Source organism: Phyllostomus hastatus, unplaced genomic scaffold (assembly GCF_019186645.2).
Source record: "Phyllostomus hastatus isolate PE091 unplaced genomic scaffold, TTU_PhHast_1.1 phas_contig_196, whole genome shotgun sequence".
NCBI lineage: Eukaryota > Metazoa > Chordata > Mammalia > Chiroptera > Phyllostomidae > Phyllostomus > Phyllostomus hastatus.
The window spans coordinates 25,776,959-25,799,012 of record NW_025333709.1 but is presented as its reverse complement, the minus strand read 5'-3'; the positions used below and the strand labels follow the sequence as shown (position 1 = coordinate 25,799,012).

The 22,054-nt window shown below is 35.0% G+C and overlaps 1 protein-coding gene across 1 annotated transcript in view; it reads right to left on the bottom strand.

Annotated features, from left to right (window-relative positions):
* SLC30A9 (solute carrier family 30 member 9) overlaps nt 1-22,054 on the bottom strand; it is a 76,844-nt gene that overhangs the window by 15,058 nt on the left and 39,732 nt on the right. Inside the window, exons 10-15 of the mRNA XM_045834292.1 lie at nt 17,698-17,753; nt 14,777-14,912; nt 7,989-8,028; nt 7,126-7,197; nt 6,381-6,488; nt 3,375-3,540 (exon numbers count right to left, since the gene is read on the bottom strand). Coding sequence (XP_045690248.1) covers nt 3,375-3,540; nt 6,381-6,488; nt 7,126-7,197; nt 7,989-8,028; nt 14,777-14,912; nt 17,698-17,753 — 578 coding nt within the window. The remainder of the gene's footprint in view (nt 1-3,374; nt 3,541-6,380; nt 6,489-7,125; nt 7,198-7,988; nt 8,029-14,776; nt 14,913-17,697; nt 17,754-22,054) is intronic.

The window sequence follows — 22,054 nt, the reverse complement described above, 5'->3', positions numbered from 1 at the left end:
CCAACAGAACATGGTAAAGTGATGACATGTTGTGTCAAGATAAGATGACTAATCTGTGACTTTTATCTGGTTTACTCTCAATCTCAATTGCCTTCTCAGCTTGCTTATTTTGATTAAGTAAACTGCCATTGTTGGAGAGGACCATGTGGCAAAAAACAAAGCAACAAAATAAAACAATTGCCCTGACTGGTGTGGCTCAGTGAGCTGGGTGCAGTCCTACAAACTGAAAGGTTGCTGGTTTGATTCCCAATCAGGGCACATGCCTGGATTGCAGGCCAGGTCCCTGGTTGGGGGCATGCAAGAGGCAACCAATCAATGTTTCTCTTGCACATGGATGTTTTTCTCTTTCTTTCTCCCCTCCCTCCCTCTAGAAGTACATAAATTAAAAAAATTTTAATAAACATTGTTTTAAATCATGTCAATAACTGAGCAAGCTTAGAAGCAGATCCATCCCCAGAAGATGTCTCCAGTCCTAGCTAACACCTTGATGACATTCTGAGGAATCTTGAAGTAGAGGACCCAGGTAAACCATGGCTGGATTCCTGGCCCACAGAAACTGTGAGATAATAAATGTTGTTTTAAGTCAGTGAGTTTTGGGGTAATCTGTCACAGAGCAAAGATAACTAATAAGCTCTAAAGAACAGTATAAGCTTTCTGGATTACTAACATTTATTTTTTCCAACAATTTTATTTACAAGTCTTCACTCTTACAGAAAAATTCCAATTTGCCAGAGTCAACTTTTCCATTTATAGCTCTTTTTTTAGACTTTAATTATAAACAATATATGCAAAATGATAAACATCCATGAACCTACCAACATAGTGCCAAAATACATGAAGTGAAAACTGACAGAAATAAAAGGAGAAATAGGCAATTCAACAATAATAGCTAGAGACTTCAAAAATTCTACTTTCAATAATGGATAGAACAATTAGGCAAGACTATCAACAGGAAAATAGAAGACTTAAACACTATAAACCAACCAACCTAACAGACATCTATGTAACAACAGCAAAATATACATTCTTCTCAAGTGCAAAAGAGCACCATCCAAGATAGATCATATGCTAGGGCATAAAACAAACCAGTACATTTTAAAGGACAGAAATAATATGGAATATGTTCTCTGACCACAATGGAATGAAGTAAGAAATCAGTAACAAAAAAACATCAGGGAAACTCACAAAAATATGGAAATTAACACAGTCCTAAAGAAATCAAAAGTGAGATTACAAGATTATTTGAAATGAATGAAAATGACACATATACCAAAATTTATAGGATGCAGCAAGAGTAGAGCCTAGAGGGAAATTTTAATGTGAAAGCCTACATTAAAAAGAAAGATATCAAATCAAAAACTTAACCTACCATCTTAAGATACTGCAAAAAGAGCAAACTAAACCTAAGCAGAAAAAATAATATAGATGACAATAGAAATTCATGGTATAAAGACTAGAAAAAATAGAAAATGAATTCAACCAGAAAATTGTTCCTTGAAAACATCAACAAAATTCACAAACTCTCAGTTAGACCAACCAAGAATAATGAGAGAAGATTCAAATTACGAGAGTCAGAATTGAAAGAAGAGATATTACTCCCAGACCTAAAGAAGTAAAAAGAACTACAAATACTATGTACTAATGTATGCCAACCAATCAGATAACTTAGAAGTAATGGACACCAATCCAAAAGAACCTATGCACCCCAATGTTCATAGCAGCACAATTTACAACAGCCAAGTGCTGGAAGCAACCTAGGTGCCCATCAGTAAATGAATGGATTAAAAAACTGTGGTACATTTACACAATGGAATACTATGCAACTGAAAGAAAGAAGGAGCTCCTACCCTTTGTGACAGCATGGATGGAACTGGAAAGCATTATGCTAAGTGAAATAAGCCAGGTGTCAGCAAAAGACAAATACCATATGATCTTCCTATAAGTGGAACCTAATCAACAAAACAAATAAACAAGCAAAATATAACTGAAGACAGTGAAATTGAGAACAGGCTGACAGTGACCAGAAGGGAGAGGGGAGGGAATTTCAGGGGGAAGGGGAGGGTTTGCAGGAACAAGTATGAAGGACACATGGACAATAACAAGGGGCAGGGGAGTGGAAACGGGAGGGAGATGGGGAGGGCTGGGGGGTGGGCTGGGATGGGGGTAAAAGGCAGAAAACTGTACTTGAACAGCAATTAAAATAAAAATTAAAGGAAAAAAAAGAAGAAATGGACAAATTCCTAGAGAGACACAAAGTACCAAACTCACTCAAGAAGAAAAAGACAACCTGAATAGATACATAACACGTAGAGACAGAATTAATAATAAAAAACTAATCACACAGAAAAGTCCATGCCCAGATGGCATTACTGCTGAATTCTACCAAACATTAAAAGGAGAAATACTTTGATTTTTTTCAAACTTTTCAAAAATATATGGAGCAGGGAACATTTCCCAACTTATTTCATAAGGTATTGCTGTGATACCAAAATCAGACAAAGATATCACAAGGAAAAGATATTAATGTGGATGATTTTACCTTAAGTTATTAAGCCTAATACTTATTTTAAGAATGTTTAACTTGTAATCTTGATTCAGCTAAGTAACTATTTTTCAAGATTAAACATATAACGCTTAATCACTTATATATGTTTCACTCATTCATATAGGCCATTCATTAATGATTTAACTTAAACATTTTAATTATAACAGAAAAAATTCTTATTTTAAAGTTTAAAATATACTCATATGTAGCTAGCTGAAATCAGGATTTTAAACAATTGTTCCTTCCACTTCACTTTGAAGCCACACTACTACTGAATGCCACTGAAAAAATACTATTAGAACTCTATATGTCTTCTGATTCTTTCCTAAGTCTTCAGTTCTTTATTCTTATGTAATTTAGAAGATTATAAGGAAAAAATTTTTTTAATAAGTTAAAATAATTTTATTTTCAAAGTGAATATAAATTAAATTTAATCTGCTAATCTCTTCCCCATGAATAAAAATCTCCTTAAATTTAATATATTCAATTTGTAACTATAATACAAATACAAGGCAAATATAAATATGAAAGTTCCATCTAAATGGTTCCACATCAAGGAAGCAACTAGTTTGCAAACTTCTGCTCCCATTGTATCATCTAACTGTTCCTAAATTCTAAAATTAAAGATACACAAATTTTAAAAGAAAACTTAAGGAGTTTCCTAAATGCTTTCACTTGCTTTCTTACAAGGCTGCAATTCTGAAATGTAACAGATTAAAAGGTTCTGAGGGCTAGGAATCCAAAACCGCTTCTGGATGTATTTACAAACCAGCATATCTATTTCTTAATGATTTTATAAACCCCAACAGCATCTCTGGAATAAGCTGACCTTACTGATGGGTCGTTCTCCAGGAGTTCAGTAAGCCGCTGTACTTGTTCTGGCTGGATGGATCGGCCTAACAGTGCTTCTGTGTTAGTGTAGATGAGGAATGCTGAGACCACACCTAATAAGGTGCCCACACCTAAAGAACCGAGGCTGTCATACAGTGGATTGCCTGAATAAAGCACATAAGAAGTCAGTAAATTAACATTTTCTATTATTTCAATGCGTTTCAGTGAGCAAAGAACCAGAATCAGTAAAAATTTATTGATTCCTTTAATCACTTTCTCCTAATTATTTTAATACATACTACAAAATGGGAATGATACAACTTGCTTCATATTATATAGGAGCATTATGATGTTTAATTATTTAAGATCTATTCTTGCATCTGTTCATTATTGTGGGTGAGGATTCAGGGCATTTTCAGATTAAAGAATTCATGTACATATTAATAAGATAATAAAGAGCCCATCTGTGTTAGTGGTGTCAGTAGCACTTTTCCTACTCTCAGTTGACAAAATAATTGAGATCAAAACCAAAAAGAAATAACCATTTTTGTGTCTTATTTTTACCAAAGTTCTATGAGAGAATTAAGCAATACAAAAAAATTATATGGGTCACTCCTTTATTTTCCAACCAAGGGTGATACATATGAGGGCAGACCTCCAAAACACCTGAATTTATGTATAAAAAGTTGTATATTTATTCCTACAAGTTTAAACTCCAGCCAACTTGAAAGTACTCTCCATTTGCTGCAAACATCTATTGAGGCATTTTTTTCACTGCTCAACAGTTTCTGAACTCCTCGATTTTGATGCCTTTTACTGCTTTTGACATTTTTTGTTTCACTTCTTCCACTTCAGCAAATACTTTCCCTTTGAGGACTTGTTTCATCCAGGGAAACAAACAAACAAAAAAAGTCATTTGGGGAGAAACTGGGTGAATAGGGAGGGTGGGGAACAAGGACCATGCAGTTTTTGGTCAAAAGGTGTGAGCAGGTGGGCTTGTAAATCACCCATCATGAAATGGGCAAACCTTTGAAAGAGTCTTCAACAAAAATTCATGGAAGCCAAACACAACCTCTTACAACAATGCCAGCTGGTACACCTGATACAAAACATTTGATATGAAAGGTTTCTAAAATACTCACCTAGCAGGGGAAGCCTGTACTACAAGGGGCCTGCCCTCCAGAAGGTAATTCTCAGGGGTTTTTGGGTCTCCCTCACAGCTAATACTGTTCTAGATACAGAAAAGAAAGTTCTCTCATTGCATGTCACAGGTACTTTAGAGCAGTGGCTCTCCAAGTGTGGTCCCTTGATCAGCAGCATCAACATCACTTGAGAACTTAGTCAAAATGCAAATTCCAGGCCTCACCCCAGGTCTTCTGAATCAAAACCTCTGGAGGTGGGGTTTAGGATTCTGTGTTCCCAACCTTTGGGTGATTCTGATTCTAAAATTGTCTTCAATTGTTAGGGCTTAATTCTCTCCCAGAGCCAATGAGAAGAGCTGGTTTACTATCTATAAATATGTAGTTTAATATTTATATAACTGAAATCAATAAATATATTTTAAATTGTTATAAATTTTATACACAAGGATTTTACAATTAGAGGCCATTTTATAAAGATAAAATCTCAATATAAAATTTAAGTCTCTTTTGATAAAACATTTTAGTAGAAATTAACTTCAATTCAGATACTAGTTTTACTAACATTTAGTCAAAAATATAACACTATAAAGTAAACTGACTTATCTGTTTCTTAAGTTTCTTCAGTTCTTTAAAACTGAAGTCTTAAAAGTGATCCACTTGTAAGTAAAATATAATCTACTAGGAGGCCTATAATTAGACTTCAAAATCAAATACATGGTTCTTTAGAAATCTAAATCTAATTATTTTTATTTAAAAAATGTCTGTATAAATAACCCTACAAAAATCACTGGAAGGTTATTTTATTTATTTCTTGGCATGTTACTTAATGTAAATGAATTAATTTAACTAATGTGAAGATACTCTTTAAACAAAAATTTTATAACTTTGATTTGACTGGTTAACATTATTGTATAAAGAAAATAACTTATTAAAAGTTAACTTATTCATCAATCACACCTTTCTTAAGCCAAAAATTTTGCTAATAATTTATGTCCAAAAAAAGTCTAAAATGATAAAGTTAACCAGAAAAACAATAAAAACTTTAGAAATGTCCTGGATCATAGTGAACATTAGAGAATGATGGTTTAGTCCTAAAGTGTATATACAAAATGAGAAACCCTATTCATACTTCAGGGTATTTTAAGAAACACTGCGGAACCATGAGAGCTCATCCCCTGGAAATACTTGAAATGTGCAAGAACAAATGGGTAAGAATGGAAGAAGTTCCATTCCAAGAGAATTCCAATCTGAAACATTTGAGTCTTTACATACTACACGGTTCTCTTTTAGAAAATAAAAACAAAATGATTCTTCTGTCTTCTGCTCCATCTCCATCGTACTGGCCTTCAAAACATTAGCTACCAAAATGAGAATGGAACCAACTTGAGTGTCAAGGAAACAGGAAATTTCGCAATAGCACTTATTATTGGTACTAACAGTAGAAAAGACAAATTAACAAGAGCCACGATATATATTTATTTAGAGCTTTAGGGTTTATTGAAGTTTTCTCTTGTATTTAGCTTAATAAACCTGTGAGGTCACTAGGACAAATACCAATACTTCTAAAGGTAAAGAATAATTACATAATTTATGAAGTCACAGTTTGGAAAGGTCTATAGCATTACATAAACACTCGATTAACAGTTTTCTTTACTTCTTAGAGAAATTCCTAACTTAGAGAAATTTTACATTTCTACTAAACAAGTTTTTATACAAAGAAGTTATTAGGTTAGGTTAGTATGAAATTAGCATCTAACAATGAATTGGTTTAAAATTATTCAATGATATAAAGAAAATTTCCACATATTAGAGACTTATGTAAGCAGTACAAATAAATCGCTGGTGATGTAAGAAATATTTACCTGTTATAGAAGTTAGGCCCATACAAGTGGCTGCTATTGTCACTCCCAAGACTGCTGCAGTATCCTCCAATAATATAACATTTGTACTAGGATCACGACTTTGCATTACTTAATCATTGGTGGAGAGATAAGAAAGAAACATTTTAAATCTTAATTTGATACTCTCAGGTAACATTTAAATAAGTACCCATTTAAAATGAGCATACGGGCCCTGGCTGGTATGGCTCAATGAACTGAGTGTCAGCCTGTGAACCCAAAGGGTCGCCAGTTCAATTTCCAGTCAGAACACATGCCTGGGTTGTGGTCCAAATTCCCAGTAGGGGGCACGTGAGAGGCAGCCACACACTGATGTCTCTCTTTCTTTCTCCCTCCCTTCCCTTCTGTCTAAAAATAAAATCTTTTAAAAAATTAAATGAACATATAAATTAAGATAAAAAATACATGAGATTCCTGATTTTAAGAACACTGCTCAACACAAAAATAATTTCTTGGTTTACATTTTCAAGCTGCTTTCTCAAGTTATATAAACACATAGAGAAATATTGTAGTTTACTTAAGTTAAATCCAAACATAAAGTATTCACGTTCAAATTACTTTATATTTCTTGTTTTAAAACATAAGTCACACATAGGAAAGACACTGAGATATATTTTGTACATATCTTTAAAGAATAAAGCAATAGTACTAGGCAATTTTAAGCAAATAAAAGAGATGAAATAATACACCTGGTTTCTAAAACACATACCATACTGGTAAAAGGACATTCCTTTGGCTCGAGCACTCCTTCGAAGTTCATTCACAGCAACAAGAAGTGTTGCTGAAAGAAAAGCATTCATGTCAGCAAGGAAGAAACTTCATGTCTCTAAACTTTAAAGATGCCATCTCAAAAGATAAATACATATGCACAACACTTCAATGCCAGGGTTGAAAATAAGGAAAAGTTCTCCATTAACTAGTCATCAAGACTCCAATTAATCATTACAACATAACGAATCCCATATTTCTAAACCATAACAACTTAAAAATCATTACCACAACAACAGCCTTAATTTATTGGACAGGTATTATTTGGCAGTTACGATAGTGATCACAATCACTTCTGATCCTCCCAACCTTTCTGAGGCAGGTGGTATTATCACCATTTTATAAACTGTCAAAGATTAGGGAAACACTATGTACGGAAAGTGACAATGTTTCAGAGTAAACATACTGTGAGTAAAGCAGTGAACAAGGCAGTTTCATACATGATAGTAGCACTTCGCTGTCATGACACTGCTGTAGTTGAAGCTCTCAGAAGCTCTGAGATACTTGAATTGCAAAAAAGACAGCCTTTTCTGAATAACATACTATACCTAAATGTTTAGAATTCAGTGTGTAGTTATATTTTTATACCCCATTTCAAATGTTCTAAGCTTCATGGTATGATACTCAAGAAAAAAATAGCTTTTCCCTTGCCCTCATCCATTACAGAATCAGCCACAGTACCATACAAGGAATTTGCTCCCTGAAAGTAGACAAAGCTTAGATTCCTATTCCACATTTTTTTTAATGAACTGCTGGATATATATCACTAAATTAAGAATAAAGAGTGACTACAACAGTACGTACCTCCTTCAGACACCAATGATCCTGCTAAAATACAATATGCCTAGAAAATAAGTATTGAAATAAAGCATAAATTAATATTTCTCTAAAAATCACAATTCTTCATGCATAAAGTTTGTAATATTTAAAACAGAATCATGAATTTGAATCCAAGACAGATAAGGATCTTGATAGGAAACAGCTCAAATGAGGAAAGTAAGATAGATCATATCTTCATATGGGGAAACAGCTAAAAGCTTAAAAATTTGATGGTTATCTCATTTTTTAATACTTAGAAGAGTTATATATATTTTATATGTATACAGGGGTAGGCAAAAGTAGGTTTACAGTTTTAAGTACACAAAACAGAATTTATTCTTACATTATTTATTATTTATTATTTTTGGTACAAATAAATATGAACTTAGTTTGTACACTCCTGTATAAAATTAGTAACAGGTTACAAAGTACCCCACATTCCAAAATGAGGCACTATACTATTATATTACAAAATGTTACACCATGACCTAAGCTAAATTCATGATTTAAGAAATAAAATATTTTATTAGTATAAAAAAATTTTCAAGTTCAAAATGAACACAAATATTTGAAATGTGGGATTGTGAATACCAGATGTAGTGCAATTCACTCCCACAGTCAAGTAACTTCTGAATTTGTCTGGATATCCAGGACAAAAAGAATCCTTTCTGAATCTTGACTTAAAAAAATAACTACAAAGAGTAGTAATTTTTTTTGTAATTCTACTTTCCTTGTAGTACACCAAGACACTTGAATTAAATAAAGATATCACAAGTAACTTTAATCCAAGGTATATAGAAAGAGTTAACCTAGCAACACAAACTTTTAAAGATTTTTAAATGAAATTGAAATCAATCATGTTGAATTTTTTTTAAAGATTTTATTTATTTATTTATTTATTTATTTTTAGGGAGGGAAGGAGAGAGAGAGAGAGAAAAAGAGAGAGAGAGAGAGAGAGAGAGAGAGAGAGAGAGAGAGAGAGAGAGAGAGAGAAACATCAAAACATCAATGTGCAGTTGCTGGGGGCCGTGGTCTGCAACCTAGGCCTGTACCCTGACTGGGAATCGAACCTGCAACACTTTGGTTTGCAGTCCGCGCTCAATCCACTGAGCTACGCCAGCCAGGGCTTCATGTTGAATTTTTGACATTACCTTTCTGGACCCTTAACCTTCCCTAAAATAGAGGTTTGAACATTTCAAACCCTGTTCAAAACTTCCCAATTCTGTAAAGAAGACAGATTTCCAAATGCTATGTTACTGGTGCAAGTACACCAATGACACCACAATAAGAATTGGAATACCAGCTTTTCAATTTCAACTCTAGGCTCTTTCCACTCAAACAGGCTGCCAATCTGACAACTAAACTTCCTAGTAATTCTTTTTAATCCTTCTGCCTTCCTTCAGAAAGGACTTAAGACATGCTCATCACCCAGTAAAAGGAGACAGCATATATCCACCAAGATTCCAAGATAATACCTAATAAATATAGTCTATGTTGTGCTGAATCTATTATTTATTAACAAAGAGTTGTAGTCTGATGGAACTTCATTTAATTGCTAAAAGACAGAAAAACTTTAGAAGTTTTAAAACTTAAACACAATTGAAAATTTAATCAATCAGTCCCTTACTCCAGAGTCATCAACTTCTTTGCCTCTATAAAATAATGTTGTGCAGATTAGATGAACACTAAGATAATAAGCTATCTATAATGCGGCCAAACCTTTGAAGGATGGAAGAAATACCCTTTTTTATTTTAACTGTATGAAATGTATCATGGTAAAAAATTAGTCAATAAAAACTGTAGAAGAAGCCTAGTTTAATAGGCTTGTTATTATGTAGGTATACAGGCGTAACAAGATGTTAAAATGAGATTCACTCCAGTTGAGAATGTGGCAGGTTCCAAGTATCCCACATAACCAAAAAGAGGTGCTATACCATCTGTTCAGGCTGTGCACAAAAGGTGATCCAAGCCTGGTTTGACAACTCCTAGATCCACGCCACTAGCCCACATAAGCTGAACTGAGGTTAAGGAGGCTGCTGGAAACCACCCTGCCTGGTTTCAGAAGTTGTAACCCCCCAAGGCTAAGGCTGAGTAAAAACACCTTGGGACCATAAGTCACTAAGGAGACAAATCTTATCTTCCCGGCAGGGGGGTAGCCTCTGCCCCATTTACTTCACCCTGCTTGGCCCTGGCTAAATGACTGGTTAGCCAATGATGGGTAAGCTTCCTCAAGGGAGGGGAGACCTAAGACAGGCCTGGTTGCAAAGGGGCCATCAGGGAAGGGCTTGGGGGGGCTATAAAAAGGGGGTGATAGACCCTCACCTCTTGGCTTTGACAGAGCCTGAGTCCTCATTCTGTCTGTAAGAAGTCTCCTAATCTCTTGGCTGCCTTACTTCCCGTGAGTGACTTAAGCCTGAAATAATGCCAGAGGTGGGTGCAGCCCTGTGCTGGAACAGGCGGGTTCCCTGGGGCAATCAGGCCTAAGAAAGACTGCATAAAATCCTGTGAAACCTGCTTTGCTAAGAATACCCTCAAGTTAAATAAGGGTTCAAACATAAAATGAAATGAAAAACTTTGTTCCCCAAAGTTTTATGGCCCTTTGGCAGTCACTCTTATCTCTCTGACCCTAACTCAGAATAAGCCCTTATAGTTCTTAGAATGTTATCTATTCCTTAGAATGTTTTCTCAATTATTACTGCCTGACAATGATTGAGCTTTACATATACACCCTGTATTCCTATGCAAATTAAATAATGCACACTTCAAATAAAAGCCCATTGAGGAACAGGCTTAAGGCCCTTCTCCTTTGACAGGTCAGCCACCTACCCACTGCAAGCAGATTATGTCTTGGTAGTATTTATTCTCATCCACAGTGGATTGGGCGAGAGGGGCGGGGGGCACAGGGGCGTTCTATAGGCGGAGTCCCCCCCACAGGAGGCCAAAGTGAAGACTGTTTTGGAAAAAACTGCTGAGCTGTTGAGACTGCTAAGAAAGCTGGATGTGTGTCCCTAGAGGTTACAGACCACAGTGAACTGTGTCTACAGCACACCTGAAAAATAAACGTATAGGCAAGTCTACTAACTGATAGTAGCTGTATAATAAATGTCTGGGTTTGGGGCAAAAACTGCACTCTCACAAAGAATGTGCTAAAGGTGTGTATTTTAACACAGAGGACCAGACATGGAATTGAGTGGGGGTCCTGACACGAACTGTCCAAAAGCTTCTTGCCAAATGCAAAGCAATCTCAGCAGAAATAGTCCAGAAACACACCATGAGACATAGAAGCTGACAGGGTGTGCTATATGACCAACCTGTGCTTGTCAAGGGAGCTATGGTATAGTCAGAGTGGCCAAGCAAGGCAATCTCCATGCCGTGCCCATGACAAAAAAAGAAAAAAAAACCCACAAAAAACACAAAAGCTTTAAATCTTTACAAAGGCCAGAGAAAACCAATGCAAAATGACATTGATGCCATTAAAGTGGTAATTTCTCACCTCCTGTCCCTACTTCCAATGCTGCCAGAGGCAACCTAGGAAGTAGGAGACAAGGGTAGAGGCCCTGGGTCGTACATAAGGTGACCACGCTCCTGTCCTCCCATCCCTCCAGTGTAGGCTTCTTATCAGAACACAGGAAATGAGAAGCTTTAGCTTCATACACAATTTAAACATATGACTATTAGACAGGACTGGATATTTTAATTACAGGTAGGAGATTATTCTTGGGACAAAGAGTGAACAGAAATCTTCTTGTTCTTCCACAGAAACTAAAAGTATTAATGGAACTGCTCAATATTTTAACCTAGGAAACAGTGCTTAATAATTGTACCTACAGAGATGTTCATGCCTGACATCACTGAATCACATGAATTTAGAAATGTTCATTCATGTTTTAAAAAACATTAACTACAGATATACAACCCTATAAAACACAGTCAAAAAGTTATATGTGAGTCCCATTCCTTAACATCAACATGATAAAAGTATTCTAATATAAGCACAACTTCATAACACTTCAAAAATGAGCAGGGAGAATTTCTGGTGAAGATGGGAGGCACAGGTAAACACACTTCACGTCCCTGCCCAACCACAAAAAGAATTACAACTAGACCTCAAAACAAGTAACACCCAGAACCACTGAAAACCATACAGAAAATCGAGCTGTGTGGAAGTCTGACAACCAAGAATTTAAAGAAGCCACATTTATCCAGATGGATGCCTTTTCTACAACAGGCCACACAATTAACACAGTGAGTCAAAGGGGCTGTACCTAATACATAGAAACAAACATAGGGAGGCTGCCAAACTGAGGAGAAAAAGAATTATGGCCCAAATAAAAGAAGAGAACAAAACTCTGGAAAAAGAACTAAATGAAATGGAGATAACCAACCTATCAGATGCAGAGTTCAAAACAGTAGTGATTAAGATGCTCAGAGAGCTCACCGAGTACAGCAAAAACATAAAAAAGACCAAGGAGAAGTGAAGGTTACACTAAGTGAAACAAACAAAAATCTTTAGGGAACCAACAGTGAAGGGGAGGAGGCCAGGATTCAAATTAACAATTTGGAACAAAAGGAAGAAATAAGCATTTAACCAGAACAAGAAGAAAAAATAATTAAAAAAAAAAAAAAAAACAACAAACAACGCAACAGGATGGTATAAGGAATCTCTGGGAAATCTCCAAAGGTACCAACGCCCAAATCATAGGGATGTGTGAAGAAGAAGAGGAAGAGGAAGAAATTGAAAACTCATTTGAAAACACAATGAAAGAAAACTTCACTAATTTGGCAAAGGAAATAGACACACCAGTTCAGGAAGCACAGAGTCCCAAACAAGTTGGACCCAAAGAGGTCCACACCAAGACACATCATAATTAAAGTGCCAAAGGTTAAAGATAAAGAATCTTAAAAGTAGCAAGAGAAAAGCAGAGAGTTACCTACAAAGGAGTTCCCATAAGACGATCAGCTGATTTCTCAAAAGAAACTTTGCAGGCTGAGAAGCGACTGGCAAGAAGTATTCAAAGTGATGAAAAGTAAGGACCTACATCCAAGATTACTCTATCCAGCAAAGCTATCATTTAGAATGTACGGGCAGATAAAGTGCTTTCCAGAGAAGGTAAAGCTAAAGGAGTTCATCATCACCAAGCCCTTATTATATGAAATGCTAAAGGGAACTATTTAAGAAAAATTAGATCAAAACTATGAACATTAAAATGACAACAAATTCATAACTATCAACAACTGAATCTAAAAAAACAAACTAAGCAAACAAGCAGATTAGGAACAGAATCACAGACATGGAGATCATCTGGAGGGCTATCAGCTGGGAGGGGGAAGGGGGAGAATGGGGATAAAGATGTAGGGATTAAGAAGTACAAATTGAAAATTTCAGATATTCCATGCAGCAATATTTCCTAGAGCAATATTCCCAGAGGAATATTTCTTGCTCTAGGGGACATGCAGCAATATGTCCCCTACAGCAAGGGACATAAGGGAAAGAATAAACAAATGGGATCTCATCAAAATAAAAAGCTTCTGCATGGCTAAAGAAAACAGCATTAAAATGAAAATAGAACCAACCATATGGGAAAACATATTTGCCAATAATACCTCAGACAAGGGTTTGAGCTCCAAAATATATAAAGAACTCACGTGACTTCACTCTAAGAAGACAAGCACCCAGTTAAAAAATGGGCAAAGGACCTGAAAAAACAATTCTCCAATGAGGACATCCAGAGGGTCCATAGACATATGAAAAGATCTTCAGCATCACTAGCCAGCAAAAAGATGCAAATCAAAACCACAATGATATACCACTTTACACCAGTCAGAATGCCTATCATAAACAAATCAAGAAACAACAAACGCTGGCAAGGTTGTGGAGAAAAGGGAATCCTACTGCACTGTTGGTAGGAATGCAGACTGGTACAACCACTATGTAAAGCAGTATGGAATTTCCTTAGAAAACTAAAAATTGAACTGCCTTTTGACCCAGCAATTCCATTGCTGGGGTTATACCCTAAGAACCCTGAAACACCAATCCAAAAGAACCTATGCACCCCAATGTTCACAGCAGCACAATTTACAATAGCCAAGTGCTGGAAGCAACCTAAGTGTCCATCAGTAAATGAGTGGATCAAAAAACTATGGTACATTTACATGATGGAATACTACACAGCAGAAAGAACGAAGGAGCTCCTACACTTTGCAAAAACATGGTTGGATCTGGAGAGCATTGCGCTAAGTAAAATGAACCAAGCAGTGAAAGACAAATACCATATGAACTCACCTGTAAGTGGAACCTAATCAACAAAACAAGCAAGCAAAATATAACCAGAAACTGTGAAATTAAGAACAAACTGATGGTAACCAGAGGAAAGGTAAGCAGGGATAATAGGGGAAAAAGGGGGAAGGGATTTCAGGAACATGTATAAAGGACACATGAACAAAGCCAAAAGGGGGGTAGGATCGAGGGTGGAGAGTGGGGATGGCTGGCACTGGGGGGAGTGATGGGGGAAAAATGGAGACAACTGTACTTGAACAACAATAAAAAAATAACAAGAAGTACAAATTGGTAGGTACAAAACAGACAGGGGGATGTTAAGAATAATAGTATAGGAAATAGAGAAGCCAAAGAATATGCACTACTCATGGACATGAACTAAGGGGAGGGACTGCTGGAGGGAATGGGGATACCTGGTGGAGGGGGTAAAATTGGGACAACTGTAATAGCAAAATCAATAAAATATATTTTAAAAAACTGAGCAGAGGGAGATTACCCAGAGAAGGGATTCCATTGGTTGAGGATTAAGCAATCCCATAATTCCATGGTACCAAGATAATCCTGCACCCAGCATGAAAATACCAACGCCACTAATAAGTGAAGCAATATAGCGCATGTTTGAAAATCCATACCTGGAAAATAAAAATGATAATATAATTTGTAAGAAATACAAATGGTTTCCTTTCAAAATATATGTTTATTGGTCAATAAAAAAGAAAAGAAAAACTTCTTACAATATTAAGATGTCATAGTTTTATATTTAAGTAAAGTTTAGGTACCAAACACAATCTAATCAGAAAATCAACATATAGAGTGGAAAAACTCCAAGATCTTTGAAAACATATAAATTGAGTGAATATGACTTAATACAGGTATTTGCTAATTCCTTTACCAATTAGTCTATTTTGATTTAGTAGAACAACTTTACTTTTATGTACTACAAATGCTGGTAAAATTAATCTTTTAAAAAATGCATTCAGATGTTTAATCAACAGAATAATATTTAAATTTCCTTGTAATGCAATTTTTAATTGAGTTATTGTGATGATTTACACTACGTATAATTTGATGCTGGATACTTGTTGCTGGTTATATATAATAGTTTAGCACACAGCAACTGACTACTATTATTAGGACTAAGAGCTTCAGTTTTCTGGGTGTTTTTATGAGAATTTTTAAAATCTCAATTATTTTTCAAGCATCTTTGTTCTCTATGTGCATTCTTTTGTATTTCTGTATGTACCGATTAAATACTGAGCATTAGGTTAAAAAATAGGACATCCTCTAAAAGGAAAACAATCATTCACTGATAAAAATATTTCCTAGGAAATTTATTCCCAAACCCATATCTATGGCACCCTTTGGTGGATGAAAATTTCAACAAGAATCCTTATTAAAAACTGATTTTTAAATTTTTTTTGTAAATATATAATTCTGACATAGGGAACTCTTAGTTTATAGATGTGATAGTGTTTTACAAGCTTGCTTTAGAAAAACTTATTTTCTTCTAAAAGTTTCCCCCACCGAAGTAATATAGGAGATGGAGATACATATACATATGCATATGCATATATGCTCATATACAAGGTCTGTCTGGAAAAAGTCCAGTCATTGTTAATATAACAAGAATGGTTTGCACAACATTGATGCAACCTGGCAGCCAAGGAGAGTGGAGTGGAACATGCACGTGGAAACAATGACAACTTCACTGTACTAGTCAGTGGGGGTAGTAGACACCCTTGAGTGAGCATGTGTACTTTGTGGCTGTCACGTTCAAAATGACTGAGTAAGTAAAGCAACAAATCTGCATCGAATTTTGAGTTAAGCTTAAATAGTGCTCTATGGAAACTATCTGGATGATTCAGAAGCCTGCAGCTATGAGCAACTGAACGGGTGACTGGCAGCTTCATTATGACAACGCACCCACTTATGCATCACATCTTGTGCAGAGTTTTCTGAAAAACATCAAATCACCCAGGTGACTCAGCCCCTCTACAGACCAGATTTGGCACCCTGCAACTTCAGGCTTCTCCCAAAACTCAAATCACCTTTGAAAGGGGAAAGATTTCAGACTGTTGGTGAGATTCAGGAAAATATGACAGGGCCACTGATGGTGACTGGGTACCTACTCTGAAGGGGACCGAAGCATCACGGTTCTATGTACAGTGTTCCTTGTATCTTGTATCTTCTTCAATAAATGTCTCTATTTTTCATATTACATAGCTAGATACCTTCTGGACAGACCTCGTGTGTGTGTGTGTGTGTGTGTGTGTGTGTGTGTGTGTGTGTGTTAAAGTAAATGAAGATATAAATTAAACAGCATAACTTTCATTATGTATTTTCAGTAAATTTGTAGGTTCTTATTGAAATTTAAAAAAAAAAGAAGAAATTTTTAACTCAGTAAATCTGCACTGTCCAAAATAAATCACTAGCCACCTAAGGCTATTAAAATTGAAGTTAATTAAAATTCAGTTAAAATTTTAAGTGTAGTTCATCAATTACACTAGCCACATTTCAAGTGCTCAACAGCCACATGTGTCCAGTGACTATTATATTAAACAGATTTTTGTAAAAAATTCTACTGAGCAGCACTAAAGTTATTGAAAATACCTTGAGAAGAAATCTTTACAGCCTAAAATTTTAAATTTTTGCCCTGTTTTTAAAATTTTGGTGTATGATTTTCACCAGAGGAGATATAATATTAAAAATGTTATTATTTATAACAGCAGTGTATTGTTTTCAAGTAAATAAAGGCATTTATTATAAAGCATAGAGGCAGACTCCTTTATGGAAATTAAAGTACACTTTTTACTTAAGGTTGATCAAATTCTACTACTGAAGCGAAGTTTTAAAAATGATATATAGAGAATTCAAAAGTTTAGCTGGCTATGTTAGAAGTAACAACAATAACAACAAAATCTCTGTATCGAATGACTGGTAGGATTCAAAATAATATATTCTAAGAAGCATACTCATTTTACAATAAATAATTTGAAATATTAACAGAATGCTATTTCCAAATCACAGCAGGAGACTTACAATAGATTAAGTACGGATTTACTAGAAGTTAATGCTGAGATTTTAGATTGAGTGGCCTATTAATCCAAATATGAAATGTATATTTCCCTTGACCAAATAAAAAAGATAAAAATATGTGCTGTTTTTAATTATCAAATATGAAAAAAAAAAACCCAAGATCTAAGCCAGTTACAAAGCATACAAACAATTTAAATTCCTTTTCAAATTATATCTGGTTTACTTAGAGCAGTGAGTCCTACATTTCAGATGCTTTAGTAGAAGAAATAACCAAATCTTTAACACAAACTACAGGTAAACAGCAGGTTTCTAAAATTCAGTTGCTTTTATTTTAATGACTTGCTACCAAAACAAACAAAAACATAAAGGCAATTTCCTTACGGATGAGTAGGATCTGGTGTCTGAACAGACTTACTGATGCCCAATGCTAGTAAACCCTACGAAGAAAGAAAAGGTAAATAAATAATCATTAGCAAGATGGGGAGTATAATGTGGTAAAGCCAATCAAGAGGATGCAATCTGTAAATGACAAAGAAACACTATATACACAATGTCCAATAGCCCAGTAATTCTGGTTTCCTAATACTTAATGCTCCCCTTTCTGTGATGATCCTTCCCTTTTATGGTTTTCCTCAAACTATCATGCAACTGCTTAAATGCTGTCTCGGAATACTTTTCTGGTTATTTTGTGTCTATGGCCTGCTTACAGAACACAGAGCAAGGACTGTGTCCTTCTAAACACTCAATACATGTCAAACTCAAGTGTGCAATAAGTTCATATAAATTAATACTTAATACTTTACTTAACTCTATTGCTATTCAATCTGTTACAAAAATTAATTTGTTCTTCTAGTTACAAAATTAACACATGCTCATTGTAAAGAAATTCAAAGAGTAGAGAGGGAACCATTTAAGAGTCCGGAGTATGTTTCAGACTGCCTTTATGTACAACTGTATATAATTTTTAATGTGGTTTTGCATATAAAGACAATACCAGATTTCAGAGAGGGGTGTGTGTGCATTTTTTAAAAATATGACCATAATCTATATAACATCTTTTTTTACTTTATTTTATGGACAATTTCCAATGTATAGATGGATGTCTAAAAAAAAACAAAACAACCCCAAACCAACAAATCAATTCAATAAACCCAGTTCATCCATCACTCAGCTTTGACAATTACAAACACAGGGCCATATCTGTTTTATCTACTCTGTACCTACTTCCCTATGAATACTCTGAAGTAAATTCCAAGCATCACACCATTTAATTTTTAAAGAGCTCTGATGAATGCCTAAAAAAACCTAAGTCTTTTAGAAAATATAGTCACAAGACCATTATCATACTTTTAAAACTCAATGCTAAGTTCTCAATATTAACAAAAATCTACATATTATAATAATCACATTTTCACCTATGAAAATTTTAAATTTTGAGCTAAAATTCACATACAATGAAATGTACAAATCCTGAATATACAGCTGAGTTTGAAAAATCCACACACCTGAAACATAAATTTCTATAAAGACACAGAACCTTTTCACCACCTCAAAAATGTTCTTTTGTGCCTCTTTTCAGCAAGTCCTCCCCATACCAGACAGAACCATGTTCTGAACTTTTTACCCAAAGATTAAGAAGTTCTACTTAGAACTTTATATAAGCAGAATCACACAATAAGTACTGTACTGTGTTTGCCTTCTTTTATTCAGCATGTTGTTGAAGATACATATGTGCTTCTTACCGGACAAGCATTTCATTTTTTATTGCTATATAATCACTGTTTGAGTACACTGTACAATTTATTTATCTCCTCCACTTTGATGGACATTTGGGTTAATTTAGATTTTTGTCCATTATAAGTAAAGGTGTTATAAACATTCCTATACAAGTCTTTGTAGCCATTCATTCCCACTTTTCTTGGGAAAATGCTCCGAAGTGGAACTGCTGCATTACACAATAGGCATACGTTCACCGGAAACTGACAAGCGTTTCGAAGAGGCGTTTAAACAGTTTGCACTCCACCAGCAACATCGGGGAGGTCTGGCTGCTCCACCTCTTCACCAACGTTTGGTCATCGGGGCTTTTAAATTTAGCCGCTGTTCTAGACACACAAAGATGTCTTCTTGGGGCTTTAATATACATTTCCTTACGACTTTTTCATGTGCCCATTGGCACCCATTCATGTATCTTTATTTGTGAAGTACCTGTTCAAATACAGAGCCTCTTATAGAAACTGAGTTGTCTTTTTAATACCGAGTTGCAGAAGTTCTTTATCCTGGATACCGAAGATCCTTTCTCAGATTACTATATGCTTTGTAAATATTTCCTCCCAATCTGTGGTCTGCCTATTTATTTTCTTAAGAATGTCTTTTAATAAGGAAAAGTTTTCAATTTATATTGTTTCATTTGTAATATTTTTTCTTTTACGGTTTTGTTTCTGTGTCCTGCTGTAAAAATCTCTTTTTACCCAAAGATCTGGGAGATATTCTAAGTTTTCTTTAGAATCTTTATAGTTTTTGCTGTTATTGTTTGAGCCTACAACCTACCTCAAATTTGTATATGGTCTGAGGAGGGGGTCAAAATACTTTTAACTTTTTCCATAAAGCTATCTAACTTTTTCAGCATCATTTGTTGAAGAGTTTCCTTTCTTCATCGAATTGCTTTGATGCCTTTGTCAAAAATCAACTGACCACGGAACTGTGATTCTGTTACTGCATCCTCTATTCAGTCACACTGGCCTGCAAATAAATCCCTGGGCCAGTATCTCCCTGTTTTAATCACAGTAGTTTTACAGTAAGTTTTGAAGTTTTCCAAATTGCTTTTGTTTTCAAGATTGCTTTGAATATTCTGAATTCTTCGCATTTCCATATAAATTTTAGAATGTATTCAGTTTCTCAATTTCCATCACAAAAAGTCTGCTGTGATAACTGGAGTTGTATTAAATCTATAGGTCAATTTAGGGAGCTCTGTCATATTAACATCATGTCATCTAATTCATGAACATGGTATATCTCTCCATTTCTTTAGGTCTTCTTTAGTTTCTCCCAGACACATGTTAAGTTTTCAGTATAAAAGTCTCACACATCTTTCATTAAATTTACTCCTAAGTATTTAATATTATTTAATGTTAGAGGAAATAGAATGTATTTAAAATTTCATTCTCCATTTGTTTGCTGAGTGTAGAAATGCAAGTGATTTTTGCATATCAGCCTTCTATACCTATTGATTTCGAATGTTAAACTAACCTTATATTCCTAGAATACTCACTTTACTATGATTATCATTTTTATATATTGCTAGATTCATTTGGATTATATTTTAAGGATTTTCACATCTATGCCCTTGAAGGATAGTGGTCTGTATTCTTCTTTCTTGTAATGTCTCTGCAAGGTTTTGGTATCAGGGTTATGCTGGCCTTATTAGAGGAGTTGAAAAGTATTTCCTTCTCTATATTTGGAAGTCTATATTACTGGTATGATTCTTTGCTTAAATGTTTGAGTTATTTTCTTGATACTGTCTCATAGGTCACTGAGACTCCTTTCATTTTTTTCAGTCTTTTTTCCTTAGTATGACTGTTTTTACTGCTATGTATTTAAGGGCACCACTCATTTTTTCCACAGTGTCTAATCTGCTATTAACTCTAAACAGTGAGTTTTTCAAATCAGATATATTTTCAGCTCTAAAATCTCCATTTAGTGCTTTTTTATATCTTCCATTTCTCTTGTCAATATAGTCATGTTTTCCTTTCTTCTTTTTTAAAAAGATTTTATTTATTTTTAGAGAGAGGAGAAGGGAAGTAGAAAGAGAGGGAAAAAAATCAATGTGTGGTTACCGCTCATGCGCCCCCTACTGGGGACCTGGCCCACAACCCAGGCATATGCCCTGACTGGGAATTGAACCAGTGACCCTTTGGTTCGCAGGCCAGCACTCAATCCATTGAGCCACACCAGCCAGGGCCATGTTTTCCTTTCAACACATGAACATAATAGCCATTTAACATCCTTGGCTACTACTAATTCTATCATATGTCAATTGAGCCTGTTTTTACTGACTGATTTTTCTTCTGGTTATAAATCAAATTTTCTACTTCTTGGTTAATTATTACACTGTGAATGTTATACTGAGTGTATGGATTCTGTTGTCTTCCTTCTAGAGTGTGGGGCTCTGTTCTAGAAGGTAATTTAAGTTACAGCTTAATCCTTTAGAGCTTTTATCCTCTGTGGAACTCTGCCTTGTAATTTCTAGCCTCCTCACACTCTAAATTCTTTCTACCTTCTCAACTTAATGAGACTTATATCTCCCACTTTGCTCCACTATTACACATGTGCCTCCTAGCAACAAGCCAGAGATCATAAAGTTCAACTCATTTGTTTCTCTTCTCTTAGGGATCATGATGTTGTTCTGCAATTGTCAAGTTTGAAAACATTGTTTCATATAGTTTATCTAGTTTTTTAGTAGTTTACAGGAAAAGACTAAGTTCAGTCTCCATTAGTTCATTATGGCTAGAAACAGAAGTTCTTTATATAATGCTTTACAATTTGATTTTTTCTTACTCAAATTATCATGTTATTATTTCAGGTCAGTACATAGCTTATATCTATACATTCATTTAAACCCATGAATAGTACTTTAGAGTATGGACACTAAAAAACTACCTTCAATGTTTTAATAATAACTAAGAATGAAATTAATAATCTAGACATATTTCTTTATCCATGTGTCCAGATATTTTTGCAT